The 14,956-nt window shown below is 54.5% G+C and overlaps 2 protein-coding genes across 2 annotated transcripts in view; one reads left to right on the top strand and one right to left on the bottom strand.

Annotated features, from left to right (window-relative positions):
- Positions 1 to 5,798: 5,798 nt before the first annotated feature.
- On the bottom strand, positions 5,799 to 14,579 carry NCDN (neurochondrin). Its single transcript, XM_032160224.2, has 7 exons — positions 14,247 to 14,579; positions 13,213 to 13,353; positions 11,180 to 12,148; positions 9,841 to 10,082; positions 9,050 to 9,274; positions 8,561 to 8,703; positions 5,799 to 7,242 (listed from the first exon to the last, which is right to left on the bottom strand). The coding sequence occupies exons 1-7, from the start codon at positions 14,277 to 14,279 to the stop codon at positions 6,806 to 6,808; spliced, it is 2,190 nt and encodes a 729-aa protein (XP_032016115.1). The 5' UTR covers positions 14,280 to 14,579; the 3' UTR covers positions 5,799 to 6,805.
- A 6-nt stretch (positions 14,580 to 14,585) lies between these two features.
- The window catches only part of KIAA0319L (KIAA0319 like), a 124,710-nt gene continuing 124,339 nt past the window's right edge, over positions 14,586 to 14,956 (top strand). Inside the window, exon 1 of the mRNA XM_032160221.2 lies at positions 14,586 to 14,919. The gene's annotated coding sequence lies outside the window, so the exon portion shown is untranslated. The remainder of the gene's footprint in view (positions 14,920 to 14,956) is intronic.

Below are 14,956 nucleotides of genomic sequence, written 5' to 3'. Positions count from 1 at the left end.
GGATTAAAGATGGATAAATGAGAGGAATGCTAAGGAGAACGGGAATTAAGAAAGCAGAAGAAAGATGTTTTTAAAAGCAAGATGTGCAGACCAGGGCAAAGTAGAAATAATCACAGCAGACTTATTACAGAATGTGCCAGCCTCTGTGCAAAGTGCTTCCCAAATATTGGGTTATTTAACCCTCACAGCAGCTCTATGAAAGAGATACCCATATCATCCCCATTTTCAGGGGAAGGGTGAGGCATGGAGAGGTTAAATGGCTTGCCCAAGGTCAAGCAGCTAAGTGGCAGAGTTGGGGTGATCTGCCCCTGGCCTCTCTCTGTTCAGAATCACTATTCTCTACTGCCTCAGACTCAGGGGCTTGGATTTAGTCCTGACTCTGGCTGACTGTGTGATCCTAGCTACATCCCCTTTCCGCTGTGATCTCGTTTCTGCAACTTCGACAACACCAATAAAAAAGTAGGGGAAGGCAGAGAAGACTAGTTGTTTTTTTAGGTTCCTTTTTAAGTACTAAATGAGAAGATTAAGGTAAAATTATTGATATAGAAGAGAAGGTGATAGTGACACCATTAACTCATGGAATACATGGTTCCAAGTGGGTATCCCAGAAGGTACATGGCAGGTGCAGAGCTCGGGGCTGGATGATCTCAGCCTGGGGAGTGGTGGGGAAAGAAGGAGGCTAGAAGCCAAGGATTCATCATTAAGAACTTTCTGAAGTCTGGAACCACCAGCGAGGGTGGTGGATGAAGCAGAATTGGGAAGCTCTGCAACTTTCCTGCCCGAGATGGGTCAGAGATCAGGAGTGTGTTTGTGTGTGTATCTATATATGAGGAAGTCTGTGGCAACGCCCTGTTCCACCCTCCCTCAACCCCAGCCACAGGGCATCAGAAGTCAAGCTCCAGGACAGGTGTCAGTGCGTGAATAGAAATTGGTGAACTCCTTTGGGAGAAGTCTAGGAGCCGCAAAGGAGATGATGCCTGTGCCCAGCTGCAGGGATGCCCCTGCTCTCTCCAGCAGCTTGGGAAGGCCAGAATGACGGGATGTGCTGCCTGTCTGTGGCTTCCTTGGGTTTCCTCAATCTACTTCCTACACCGTTGATAGCCCCTTTTTGCCTCATTGTCCTACTCCGACCATTTCTGTCTTCTTTTCTGTTTCTCTTTTCACCTACATGCTTAATGTCAGTAATTCTTTCTGAGAGCAGAGAAGCTTCTCTTTTTCTTCCTACACTCTTCATGAGTGAGCTCATCCCCTCTCAAGTCTTTTTTTTTTTTTTGATAACAGAGTCTCACTCTGTTGCTTGGGCTGGAGTGCAGTGGCACAGTCTTGGCTCACTGCAACCTCCACCTCCTGGGTTCAAGCGATTCTCATGCCTCAGTTTCCTGAGTAGCTGGGATTACAGGGGCCCACCACCACACCCGGCTAACTTTTGTATTTTTAATAGAGACAGGGTTTCACCACGTCGGCCAGGCTGATCTCGAACTCCTGACCTCAAGTGATCACTCCCCTCAGTCTCCCGAAGTGCTGGGATTACAGGCATGAGCCACCACGCCCGGCCCAAGTCTTTAATGACTACCTGTCTGCTGTTATCTCCCAATCGTGTTATCTCTGGCCTGGATCACTAGTGAGAGATCCAGACCCATAGACACAGCTGCCAGCTGCGTATTTTCTCCAGACATCTCATTGCAGCCATCTGAAATTTTCCAAGTCCAACATTGAACTCAACATCTCCTCCATCCCCACCACCAACCCCAACCTGCTTCTCCTCCTTTGCTCTGTAGTTTCATAAATGACACCACTCTCTTTCAAGTTCAAAACTTGCTAGTCATCCCAGAAGAGCCTAGGACCTTTCCTTAACCCCCACAAGCTAATCCTTATGGAGTGTTGCCATCTCTAACCCTTAAACATCCACCCACAGAAGGTATGTGGTGGAGAATTGAGGCAGGTATCCAAGAGGGCACATGGCACCCTGTCTCAGCACCTTAAACTACCTTACTCTTACTCATAGACCAGTGGCTCTCAAAGTGTGGTCCCTTGAGCCCAGGAGTTTGAGACCAGCCTGGGCAACACAGCCAAAGAGTGGTTCCTGGACCAGCATCACCAACAATATCTGGGAGCTTGCTAGAAGTCCCAATTCTTGGATCCCACTCATGACCTTCTGAGTCAGTAACTCCGGGGGAGGAGCCCAGCAACCTGTGTTATTAATAAGTCCTTAAGGTGACTCAGAGGCACACTAAAGTTTGAGAACCACTATCTAGGCCATTGCAACAACTCTCTAACTGGTCTCCTGACTTTATTCATATCTCTTCTGATCCATTTCCAACTTCCACAAGAGTGACTGGACCATGTTACCTCCCTACTGAAAACTTTCCTGGGGCTCCCCATGACCCATCTTCGGGGGAAAAAAAAGTTCAAACATTCTAATGAGCATTCCAGACTCTGCAGTTGTGACTAACTTTCTTTTCCTCTTTCAGGAACTGCTTCGCAAGATTAAAGGAGAAACAGAAAATGTATCTAGTGCTGTGCTTGGTGCATGGCAGGTAATCGATGAATGCTTATTAAATACTGTAAATGATAAACAAATCAATGGATGATGTTATGAATCCCATTGGCCTATTAAGGGATCCTTTAGGAAGGCTCTATGTGAACATGATCCTGGGTACCTACATACAGAACCCAGGTATAATCTGAAGAGATCATCTGATAAATGAGTGATTTTGATTATGGCTACTAGGGAGAGGGATGTTCTCCATGGTCTGCTGCTGCTTTGAGGCTCCTAAAACATCATAGTCCCATGATTTCAGACTCAGGACTACTTTTCAGTGCCAAGGGACTCCTCACTCTTGAGGCATGGAGGTGGAGATTTCTGGTTGTCTGCTCCCTGGGACACATGCACACATGTGGAGGCCTGGGGTGCAGTGGGGTACACATGCAGACAGCCTTGGGAACATGGGGCACACAACTTGCACAGAGACACTCATGGGAAACACAAGTACACATGGGGCAGAGGACATATATTGACAAGCATACATAGGAACATGGGACATATATTGACATACAGGGTTGCACGCTCAAACATACATGGACTCCCATTTGGCACACTTGGCATACTGCTCTTCTCCAAGGCTCCTTCTCTTTTCAAAAAGTGAGCTTGCATTTGGATTTTATGTTAAGAAAAAACTCTGATCTGCCTCATTGATTGTTGACGCAGCCACCCCCATCCTCCCAGCCTGTGATCACCTCCTGCTCCCGGCCAGGCTGAGTGTTGGCAGGGTAGGGAAATCTGGCACAAGGAGATACCAAGGCGCCATCTCGTGGTTAGATCTCACAACTGCAGCTCAGATCTCCCTTTTCCCCACTCCGCCGAAATACCAAGAGCAAGCCAGAACTCTGACCATACCTCATTTAAGCACAGAACTCTGTCTGCCTTGTATTAGGAAGCTTTGCAGGGTTTGACTTCTCCACTGTGGGAGGGAGAGCACCCTGACAGCAGGGACCATGGGTGGCTGTCACTTTCTTTGGGACCTTTCTCTTCTTTTTTCACTTCCCCAGATGATCTCAGTTCCTCCCATGACTTTAGGGACCCTCTATACTGACAGCTCCCAAATCTGTCACTCGCCCAGACTCTCCCTGAGCTCCAGACCATAGAAAGCAACTACCCCTTGGATATTCCATGAGCAGCACAAATTCGCCATTTACCAAGCTGAGTTGTGTATGGTATGCACAAATCTGTCTCTGTCCCAGTGTTCCCAGTGACAATGAATGCCCCATTATCCACTCAGTCTCTCAGATCAGGAATCTGGGAGTCATCCTTGGTTCTACCCGCCCTTCTCTTTACCCCTCTTCACTTCCAGTTAATCACCAAGTCCTATTAACTCCTACCTATATCTTCTCCAGCCTCATTGCCACTGGCTTAGTTAAGACTTAGCACCTCCCCTCTGAGCTCTCCGGCTCAGCCATTCCTTTTGCAGTGCATCATCTTCCCAAAATGCAAACTGCTAAAAAATGTGCAGTCTAGCCAGGAATGGTGGCTCATGCCTACAATCCCAGCACTTTGGGAGGCTGAGGCAGAAGGATTACTTGAGGCCGTGAGTTTCGAGATCAGGCTGGGCAACAGAGTGAGACCCTGTTTCTAAAAAAAACAAACTGCAATTTGATCTCTCAGCATGATTCTACGTCTAAGCTTCTGAGCACAGCACAGTAGGATCTGGTCCATGCCTGCTGGTTCAACCTCATCTTCCACCACTCCACACTTCACACTCTATACACCATGGAATGAGAAACTACTCGCAGTTCTCAAGCTTGCATGCCTTCATACCTTGCTGTTCCTTTTCGTGTCTGCCTGGCACGCCCCTCCTCACCCTGGAGTCTCAGAGCACATAGTTGCTGTAAGTTTTCCTGTAATTGTTTGGCCAGTCTGAGGGGCTCTCATGGTCCAGCCACAGTGTTTGGACCTACATAGAAGCCACTGCTTACAAATTTTTTTTTTTTTTTTTTTTTTTTTGAGACAGGATCTCACCCTGTCTTCCAGGCTGGAATGCAGTGGTGTGATCATAGCTCACTATAACCTCAAACCCCTGGGCTCAAGAGATCTTCTCGTCTCAGTCTCGGGAGTAGCAGGGACTACAGGCACGAGGCACCATGCCCGGCTAATTGTTTTTCTTTTGTAGAGATGGGGTCTCACTGTGTTGCCCAGGCTGATCTTGAATTCCTGGGGTCAAGTGATCCTCCCACCTTAGACTCCCAAAGTATTGAGATTACAGGCATTAGCCACCACATCTAGCCTCTATGTCTTTTCATATTTACCCCAGAGAATCCATGCTAAGAAGATGGCTTTCAGTACATCCAGTCAATAAACAAACATTCCTGTCTATGCATAGCCAACCACAGGTGGGCACATAGGCTATGCTCAGCACATGCTTATAGGTTTGAGGACCTAGGTGAAGGAGGTTGCAGAGGGTATGGGTCTGGGGCCTGTCTGGCTCCAACCTCACAGCTTTGGCTCAGGACTGGTGAAGTACCCATAGTGGGTACTTGGCTCATCTGCTGAAGCTCGTGGGCCCTCTGGCTTCTCATTTGGCATACAGGATCAACAGCTGGTAACCTGAAAGCTACATTTGGACTGCATGTTTTGTTGGATCAGTAGTTATTTAATTAAAGATAGTTACTGACATTCAAAAGTTGGGTTTCACATACAAATTAGGACTTCCGACTTCTTTAAAAATGGGAGGATATGGCAGGGCCACTTGGCAGCAACCCAGTGACATGGGGGGCGGGGTGGAGTGCTTCATCTGTACTTGAGAGCACCAGAGCCCCCACAAGGCCTGGCCATGTCAACATGAGTTTGGCAACCTGCTGTACAAGTCAAAGATGTGGGCTGGGGAGTCGGACGGCCTGTGTGGAGTCCTGGCTCTGGCACTGACTAGCGGCAACACCTTGAGCCAATCACCTATCTGTGCCAAAGTTGCTTTGTCTGTAAAATCAGAACCCTTCAGAGGATTCTTGGAAGGGCTGAATGAGGTAAGACTCATGATGTGTTTAGCAGGGCGTGTTCAGCACCTGGTAGCTATGAACTGATGGAGCCTGGAAGGGAGAGAGCAGGTGCAGGGCAGACCACGCAGGAGGCTTCTTGTCACCAATGAACATTTATTGAGTGTCCACATGTGCACAGCTTTGAACTTGGCGATCACAGAACGCACTGGGGGAGGGAGGTGGGGAGGGAAGCAAGGGATCAAGTGTGTGTGTGTGTGTGTGTGTGTGTGTGTGTGTGTGTGTGTGTGGTGTGTGTGTGTGTGTGTGTGTGTGTGTGTGTGTGTGTGTGTGTGCATGTGTGTGTGGGGTCCCCCTGGGTTTATAAGAAAGGTAGTCCCTGCTGGAGCCGCCAGTCGCGTCTCTGCAGAGAGGAGTCATAGCAGGGGTGGGAGTTAAAGCCAGGCACCACGGTTGCAGTGGGGTGCAATCACTGGGGAAACATGCGGATTCTGGGGAAGTGTCCCTCCTGTTCCTGGCTCCAGCCAGGCCAGATGGCACCAGGGGGACAGGAATCAGATGCTCAGGTGTCCAAGCAGGGATAAGGACAGGCAAAATAAATAACCCCCCCAACCCCCATCGTCACTCTGCTGCAACACGACACAAAGGTTTAAAGATCTGGGCCCAAAGACTCCTGGGTCCCTTCAAGCAAGCTCAGGTGGAAGGAGGTTTCCCCACCCCCACACCAGGCCTGTCTGCCCCAGGTTGCCCTAGGATGGGGGCAGTTCAGACTCTGGGTCACTGAAGTTGATAGGAAGAACTGCGATATCAATGGCCTAAGCCTGCTCTCTGCCCAAGGGAGCCAAGGGCAAGAGCCAAAGGGCCAATTTAAAGGACGTGGACCTGGGGGGCCAGAGAAGGCACCACAGCCGAGGGGAGCCCACGCCCTGGCCGGCAGGGCACATGGGCTGAGGCAGTCTGCTCCTGCCAGCCCTGTCCTACCCTGCAGCCTCCCTCCTGCAGGGGAGCCAGACGTCGGGCACAATGACACCTAGTGCCCCCCTCCCTGGGGGCTGCTCCAACCGTCCCCGGCCTGGCGGGGACAACCACGTTGATTTCCAAGCCGATCCCTGCCCCCATGGGGGCCTGAGGGGCGGAACGCAGTTCCTTACACTTGAGGGGTGGGCACCATGCCCTTGCCCTCAGAAAAGCCAGAAAGCTGGGGTGTTTTGGGGGGGAAGGCTGGGGAGGCGGGGGCCAGTTTGGGGGCTTCAGGGAAGATGCCTCCTCCCTCCTTCCCTCTCTGCCCGCCCCTGGGTCTGTCCCCAGTGGACACCCCTCAGGGCTCTGACAGGCACTGCTCCAAGGCAGCCATGCGGTAGTGGCTGGCCGTCTCCTCGCCTGCCTGCAGCCTCATGGCCTCCCGGCACAGCCGGTTGGCCCGCGCCAACTCCACCAGGACACCCTGATAGGCAGCCACCATCTCGGGCTTGACAGAGTTGGGGCTGACACTGCCTAGCAGCTGGAGCAGCTCCTGTGGCCAGCGGGAGCGCAGGGCAGCGGGGGCCAGCCAGGGCAGCAGCGGCACACAGCCAGTGAAGGCCTGCATGCCCAGGAACCAGAGCTCCTGCAGGTCGGCCCAGATGCCCTCATACTCAGGGGACAGGGCTAGCACTGCCTGGTCTGAGCCCGGGGTGGCCCGCGCCACGTGGGACTGCGATAGGAAGAGGATGGCAGCTGCGAAGAACCCTCGGGACGCTGGTGTTCCCTGAAGAGCTGCAAGGTAACGGAAGGAGTGGGGGCATGAATCGGACAGGCCAGCTGCTGTGCCAGACCCTTCCCTAGCCCTCTGTGTAGACACATGCAGGAGCCAGGGCACAGCCTGGAATCAGACTGCCTGCATTCAAACCCTGCCTTACATGCTCACTGTGTGACCTTGGATAATTAACTTTTCTGGGTCTGTTTCTTTACTTGTAAAATGGGCCAGTAGTGCTCATCTCAGAAATTTGTTGTGAGAATTAAATGTGATCATCTTGGTACACTCAACCACCAAGACCTCTACTGGCACAGGAGGTGGGGGTGAGTCACAGGGTCAGATGGGAGAGAGAACCCCTCAGGGTTCTGGACACAGAGCTCAGACACAGGTTAAGGGAGTTGCACCATTTGACCCTTGGGCCAGAAGAGGGCGCCAGAGAGGAACATGAGCAAGTGACCCTGCTTTGCTTACGGGCTGTTCAGGGGGTGACCCTCACACTGCAGGTGCTCTCCAGGAAGCTGTCAACCTAACCTGGTGGTATTTGAGGGTGAGCCAGAACTGGGACCATGAAATTGGGGGCTGTAGAGATGCAGCCTGGGACTGAGAGTGCAGAGTGGGCTCCTGGTGTACAGGGATGTGCACCCCTTCCCATGACTGGGTACCCTGCTGGGAACCCCTCAAAAGGAACACAGAGGCAGTGGAGGGTACGGGCACGTTACGCCCTGTTCCCAGGCATCTGCTCAGCTCCTCCAACCTGACAGATGGGGCACAGGGAACAGGCAGGGACAGAGGGACCCAAGCAGACACCCACGGCCAAAGTGGGAGACACAGAGGGCTGCCAGGGGCTGGAGGGGACGTCCCTCCCCCTGCAAACAGCCAGAGTGAGGCAGAGCGAGGGAGAAGGTGTGCATAGAGGGACACCAAGTGCTGAAGCCTGTCACTGACGGGGGTGAGGTACCGAGCAGAGCAGAGAAAAACATCAATGGAAGGAAGTCAGGTTTCTGACTCAAGGCCTGGGTGGGGGCGGCTCCACCTTGAAAACACTGGATTCAGATTCCTCTGGCTGCCAGGGATTCCAGGTGCCTATGCCTGTGCCTGTGAGCAGGTCTGTACTTAACACCCACCAGACTTTGCCTTAAAAGTCTTCAGAAGAAAGAGAATGTTAGCATTTTGGGAAGAACGGTGGGGGTGGGGGATGGAGATACACTGCAAAGATTTCCTCTTGCTTAGAAAATGCTGCAAAACCATCTTCTGAAAATGGTGACTTTTGCCCCAAACACAGGAGGTCCACCCAGGTCTTCTGCCCTCACCCATTAGGACTGGATCCCCAGTTCTTACCTGGAGAGGTGCTAAGGAGCCGGGCCATGAGGAGCCCCAGGGTGGCCACATTAGCAGCCAAAAGCAGCCTTCCCTGTTGCTGCACTAGTGCTGGTAGCGAAGTCATGAGGGTGTTCATAAGAGATGTGAAGCAGGCGTCACGCCTGGAAAAGAAAGGGGGGAAGGATGGAGGTAGGTAGGGGTCTAGTACAGCCAAATCAAGCCCTTGGCAAGAAATTAGGCACTAGGGTGAATAATTAACTTTGGGCCCCAAACATAGCATCTGGAGGGCAGAGATTGGAGCAAGCAGACATGCTGAGATAGTACCTGGGGGTTCCAGACATGCCGAATCCTTCTGTGCGGCTGGCTATGTCTACTCTGAGACCCCCATGCTACCACTAACAAATCCATGGGCATGGGGGGGCGAAGTAGGAGACTGAGAATTGAGGCAATTGGGCAGCCTCCTTTGCCTCCTCCGGCCTCCTCCCCCACCTCTCCCGAGCCCCTCACTTGATCAGCCCCGGTGCGGTGACCACGAGGTTGAGGAAGATGTGGCAGCAGGTCTGCAGGCCAATCTCCACGCTGTCGGGCAGCACCGAGGTGTCGTGGCCGGGGGATGTGAGTTCCCACTGCTGCAGGAAATACTTGCACAGAAGCGAGGGGGCCCCTTCCTTGATCAGGATCTCCCGGGGCCCATCTTCAACCGTCAGGTGGCACCAGCCAGGCAGGAGGAGCCTGGGGATGTGGAAGGGACAGACGTGTGTGGGATTGGGAGAGATGAAGGCACATAGATTCCCTTTTCAGGGCACCTTGCCTAAGAGAAATGGAAGTAGGAGAGAAGGACACATCCTCGCAGGTACCACAGAAAAAGTACAAGCTTCAGAGTCGTACAACCTAGGACCAAACGGGCTCTGCCACAAAGTGTGACTGTGGGCAAGTGACTTTAATCTCTATGAGCCTCAGTTTCCTAATCTTTCATATGTGAATGAGACTTCTGTTAGATTTACCACGTGGACCAAATGAGATCGTTTTGGTAAAGGGTATGGCAAAATACCTGGCTCGTAGTAGGTGCTCAATAAGTATAAGTTCTCTTTTAACTGAGAAATCTGGGGTTGGCAAGTGACACCTGGCAGCCGAGGAGTCCTGTGGGAATAAGCCCCCCAAAACAGAAATAACCCTAAGGGAAATCTCATGGCCCAATCAGGAAGCCTGGCACAGCTCAGTTGGTGGGGAGGGGTGTCCTTGTGTTAACGCTTTTCGGTAGAATCATCTAGCTGGACAGACTGTAACTACAGACTCACCGGAGAGCGTCTCCTGGCCAGGTGGGCCCTGGGGTGGTTGGGGAGATGGCCAGGTTGGCCACCTGCTGGGAAAGGTCATTGGCCTCCTCGGCCTCCTCGTAGAGGGTCTTGGCATAGCGGACGAGGAAGGGCAGCAGCTGGCACACCTCCTTACGCAAGGATGAGGTCTCCTCGGCCAGCCAGGCACCCAGGATCCGCACCGAGGCAAACACAAAGGGCTCCTTCTGCTTCTCTGACCCCACCTGTTGCCACAGGACCCCCTTGAGATGGAGCAGGACCAGGGACCCTCCCTGCCTTGCCAGAGGCCAGCCAGCTAGAAATAATACAACTAGAAGGAAATTCTGGCCTGTGAGCCTTTCCAAGGCAGGCCCCAACCTTTATTCTGACCCACGAACCCAGCACCCAGCATGTGGTAGGGACGCACACAAGGGACTGGCACAGAGTGAGCCAGGCCCTCCACGCACGTCTGCTGAGTGAACTGGGCCTGAATGAATTGAGTGACCTGCCCCCGTACTCGCTGAGGCTCCGGTCACATCTCCCTAACTCCCCACCTCTGGAGTGTCTCAAGGCTAGAAGGAAATTCACAGGTCAAAAGCTAAGTGAAACACCCTTTACAGCAGCTCTGACCTGGGGCAGGAGGGCAGGTTCCTGGCTACTGTGTAACTGCTCCCAATGGTGGGAGTGAGGGGATGCTCTCTTTTGGGCTAAGTCAGAAAAAAGACATGAGCTTAGCGTGGTCCATGGAATATATGGCTGGTGAGCTCGGTGGCTGAAGCAGGCCATTAAAGAGACCAGAGTCATGACTGAATCCCTGTGGGACAGGACAGCTGGCCTCTGAGGCGGGGAGGCAGGAGGGGATGTAGGGGAGGCAGGCGAACTGATCTAGCCAGACCTCTACAGAGGCCAGGAACCAGGCAGCCCTGCTTCTCTCCCCTGCACCACTAGAAGTTCGGGTGTGTGCGTGTATAAAACAATGCTATGGAGTGAGCAGAACAGACTGCTTCAATCTTGTGTGCATGTGTTGGGGAGAGGTGTGTGGCGTGTAGTGTGTGTGTATTGGGGGGAGCGTTTGAGTGGGAGGTTACTGTGTTGTGTGTGTGCGTGTGTGTGTGTACTGTGATGTGAGTGCACATATGGTGTGTGGTATGGTGCTTGTGTGGAGGGAGGGAGAGAGAGGGAGGTTGGGCCGCACGCTACTCCTTGGAGTGCTGGCTACAGTATCAGCTTGTGTGGACATGCAGCTTCGCTGTCTCCCCATTATTCTCCTTCCCCTTGCCTCCCAGCTCCAGCACTGGCTCCCCCCATACTGGGCCCCCTCTGTGGGTCACTGCACCCTCACCTGCAGCAGATAGTGGATAACAGCCCCTATGGCCTCCTTCATGACGCTCACGAGCTGCACCTTCTGTGGCTCCTTAAGCAGTGACTGCTCACAGCGAGTGCATTCCTGGATCCCCAACTCCATGAGGGCATAGCAGGCGGTCACCACATCCTCTTTCACCTCCGTGCCCGTCTCCTCCAGTGCCAGCCGCACTTCCACGCACGCCAGATTCACCAGCAGGGCCAGGAACTTGCTCCCGGAGCTGCCCGCCGGGATCCAGTCAGAGCCGCAGGCGTGTGCCAGGCGGGCTGCCAGCTTCAGTGCAGGGTTGCGCTGCCAGGAGCTCAGCTTGCTTCCCAGGATGCGTGCCAGCCCGGCCTGCAGATCCCGGTAGCATTCAGGGGGCACGGTTGTCGGGGGCAAAAAGAGGGGCAGCAGCTGGCAGAGCTCAAACTTGCTGGCATCCTCAGCTTTCTGGAAATCCTCACTGAGGCCCCGCAACACGGCCAGCAGGTCGGGCTCTGCCTCCTTCCAGCACTGTGTCTCGGCAGCCGCCAGCAGCCCCACCAGGAGTGCCAGGGCCTGGTCAAAGCCATAGCCGTGCCCCAGGTATGCCTGGCATAGGGCAGACACAGTGCCGCCAGCAATGAGGTGCCGAGGCCCTCTGGGTGTGCCTGCTACAGCTGTCAGGCACTGGTAGGTGTCATCAATCATGGAGCGGCGGGCAGCATCGTCCGGGTCCCCCCGGGCTGTGAGGAAGGTGCTAAGAATGGGAATCTTGTTCAGGACTTGGGGATGGGCGGCCAGTTCGGGGTCACTGCAGAAGCAGGCCAGCAGGGCCACGCCCAAAGCCCGCAGAACATGGTCAGGGCAGCCATCAGGCGCCTCCTTGGTGGTCAGGAGACGATTGGGGAAGGTGAAGCCGACAGCATCGAAGATCCGCCGCCGAGTTTTGGCATCTATGTCACCTGCTTTGACTGCCTTGGTCACCTATAGGGGGTATGTGCTATCATCAGGATGAAAGGAAGAAGTGGCAAAGACTGTCCCTCTCCTGCATCCCGGGGCACTGAGGACTAGCAAGATGAGGTTATGCAACAGGACTCGTCTGGGGTCATTTCATCCAGCTCCTTTTTTCTCCTTAGAGGCAGATAAATGTGACCTCTGGGATCCCTCTCATCTGTGACTGTCCCATGGAAGTGAGGTCTAGTCTTCCTCAACCATTCATTTGAGCATTTCAACACCTGGCCAGTTGAGAAGTTCTTCCTGATGTCTAAATGCCCACAACCTGGGATGCAAGGGGCTTAGAACTCAGTGTTTAAGATCTCCCAAGGATTTAAAGTCCTTCCTTAATTGCTCCCTCCAGAGAAGTCCCTGATCCATTTCTGCCACCTTCTCAGGGGAAATGGCTCCTGTGTCTCGCCGCTCCGCCTGTCAAAACATTTCACCTAAACACCTCCTCTGCTGCAGTGTGAGCCCTTGACTCCAGAGCCTTCTCCTTGTTGCCATGGCAAACAAGCAGCAGCTGTACTCCCTCCTCCCTTCACCCCCCACACACAACCCCCCCTTCCTAGCACTGCAGCTTCTGCTCTGCTGTCCCCAGCTTGGGTTCCTCCAAAAAGGCTAAGCCCCAAACTGGCTCCCATTCCTTAACCTACCTACTGCCATCCTGGCCTTCCCCTAGGACCCTCCCCAGCCACTTCTAGCCCTGCTACTCTCTCCAGGCCCAAAACAACCATCCCCGGCCCTCAAGTACTCTGCACTAGTTACTACCTGCTGCTGTTACCCTATGAGTCAGCTCCCATCTGCTCTGGGACGCCCCAGAAAACAGACCCAGGCAGCCCCTAGTGCCACAGCCTTATTCAGTCCCATTCTCCCCCTTGCCCCCATTCTCAGGGGGAGCAAAAAAGAGCACAAAGGTAGGGGTCTTGGGCCTTCTTTGGTGCCTCCAGGGTTGCTAGCACTGCGTACATATCCTTGGGGACTCACTGACCCCATTCCTTGGGGGCCCAACCACCCAGCCCTTCCCACCTCCCAATTTTCAGCCAGTTCCTTACTAGCAGCAGGGCTGCAAACTGCTCGCTGTCATTCTTGGCCTCACGGAGGGCTCCCAGGTAGCGCTCCAGGGTGGGGTTTCGGCCTTCTGCCTGGTTCAGAGCTGGCTCGCAATCCGAGGCCATGATGCTCGCCTTGCCCAACTGTGAACACAAGAGGGACTGAGCATCCCTCTGCAGAGGAGGGACGGGGGTGGGGTGGGGGTGAGAGTGGAGGATGGAGGGAGGGAGGGATTAGCACAGAGGGAGGGGAGGAGAGGATCTGGAGGGGTGGGCTCCTCAGGACTGACCTCCCCCGGGGAAGCCCCTTTAAGGGGCTGGATCTGCAAATCCTTAGGGATAAAGAGGGGACCCTGGTCCAAGGTCACCTCCAGAAAGCGGGAAAGAAGGACCATGCATGCTGCTGCTCAGCTGGACAGCTCTCCTCACCAGTCTCCTGGGGGTGGGCGGGGGCTGGCCCCACTGCTCAGCTGTACCCCTGGCACCAGAGGCTGGGTTTTATCTCCCTCCACAGGGACACAGAGGGAGTGAGTGGTGAGGACAGACAGGGAGGAATGGAGACATACATGGGTGAAGTTCGATTATCCGGACTCAGGCTGACATGGGAGAAAAGGACACCCTAGGCTTCCTTTCCCCTCCCTTCTTCAGAGGCAGAGATACGCTTCAGAAGTGAGAATACAAGATGCTCCACAGGGAAGGCTTGGAGGCCCCTTTGGGGACCCCACCCCTCCAGCCAGGGCTCTCAGTCGCCCCCGCAGGCTCCTTGCCTCCTCTCCTTTCCCTCCCTCGGGTAGAGGCTGCAGCAGCAGCAGCAGCAGCAGCAGCAGCAGCGGCAGCAGCAGAATTAACCCCTTGCGCTCCCTCTTCTCGCCCTCCCCGTCCCGCTACCAGCCTGTGGATGCCGGCAGGGGCTGGAGAAGCAAGAGGGGGTCCTGGATAGTTCCCAGGACAACGGAGAATCCAAAAGCCGGATAATCGAAGCGGGGCTGCTGAGATGGGGAGATGAGAAGGGGAGGAGGGTTCCTGGCGGTCACCACCTGTCCCGCCGCAGCCAGGTCACAACACGACATTGATGAAGTCACGACAGGGCGGCGATGAGATCACACTTCACGATGGCGCGGTGATGTCACGGAGAGATCACGTCAAAATCACGACATGGGAGACAGCCCCCAAAGATGACAGGGCAAATTAAAAAAAAAAAGATATATATTGAAAAGGGCTGTGACAAAATGGAGTCTCGACAGGGCACGATGGTGTCGCGATATGGCGCGATGGAGTCGCGATAGGGTCCCCGGGGTGTGTCGGCATCGATCAGCGCCGGCTCGGAGAGGCCCCGGCTGGGATGCAGGGGAGGGCCCGAAGGGGGCTGAGCTCACCAGGCTGCGGCCCCGAGCGGCGAAGTCTTCTCCCAGCGCGATGCTCCGGGAGCCTCGGGCCGCTGCTCACGCCGCGTTGCCCACTCCTGGCTCCAGGCTGCTGCAGCTCCACCCCCACCCCCGCACCGTTCTTGACCAATCCGCGGCTGCTTCACTCCGGGCTCTGGCCAATGGCAAGTCAGGGCGCTAAGCAGTAGGGGGTGCCGCCGTTGCCGCCATCTTGCTTGTGGGTATTGCCCGAGTCTGGGGCCTGGGGCTCGCGCGAAGGAGGCAAGGTGCAGACTGCCTCTGGAGAGCGGGCGGCGAGAGGCTGGGGGCCCAGATTCCTTCGCTTGTGCGTAGTTTTACTCGCCCAGCACTGCCCCTCCTCC

This window comes from Hylobates moloch, unplaced genomic scaffold, assembly GCF_009828535.3.
Source record: "Hylobates moloch isolate HMO894 unplaced genomic scaffold, HMol_V3 SCAFFOLD_8, whole genome shotgun sequence".
Classification (NCBI taxonomy): domain Eukaryota; kingdom Metazoa; phylum Chordata; class Mammalia; order Primates; family Hylobatidae; genus Hylobates; species Hylobates moloch.
Note: the sequence above shows the minus strand (reverse complement) of the source record. Positions and strands in the feature narration are given on the sequence as shown.

Coding starts and splice junctions, on each gene's coding strand:
- NCDN (XM_032160224.2), bottom strand. CDS start 14,279: ATGTCGTGTTGTGACCTGGCTGCGGCGGGACAG. Junction 12,149..13,212: donor AGTTTGCAGCCCTGCTGCTA/GTAAGGAACTGG, acceptor TACCCCCTATAG/GTGACCAAGGCAGTCAAAGC. Junction 9,275..9,840: donor TGGCCAGGAGACGCTCTCCG/GTGAGTCTGTAG, acceptor CCACATCCCCAG/GCTCCTCCTGCCTGGCTGGT.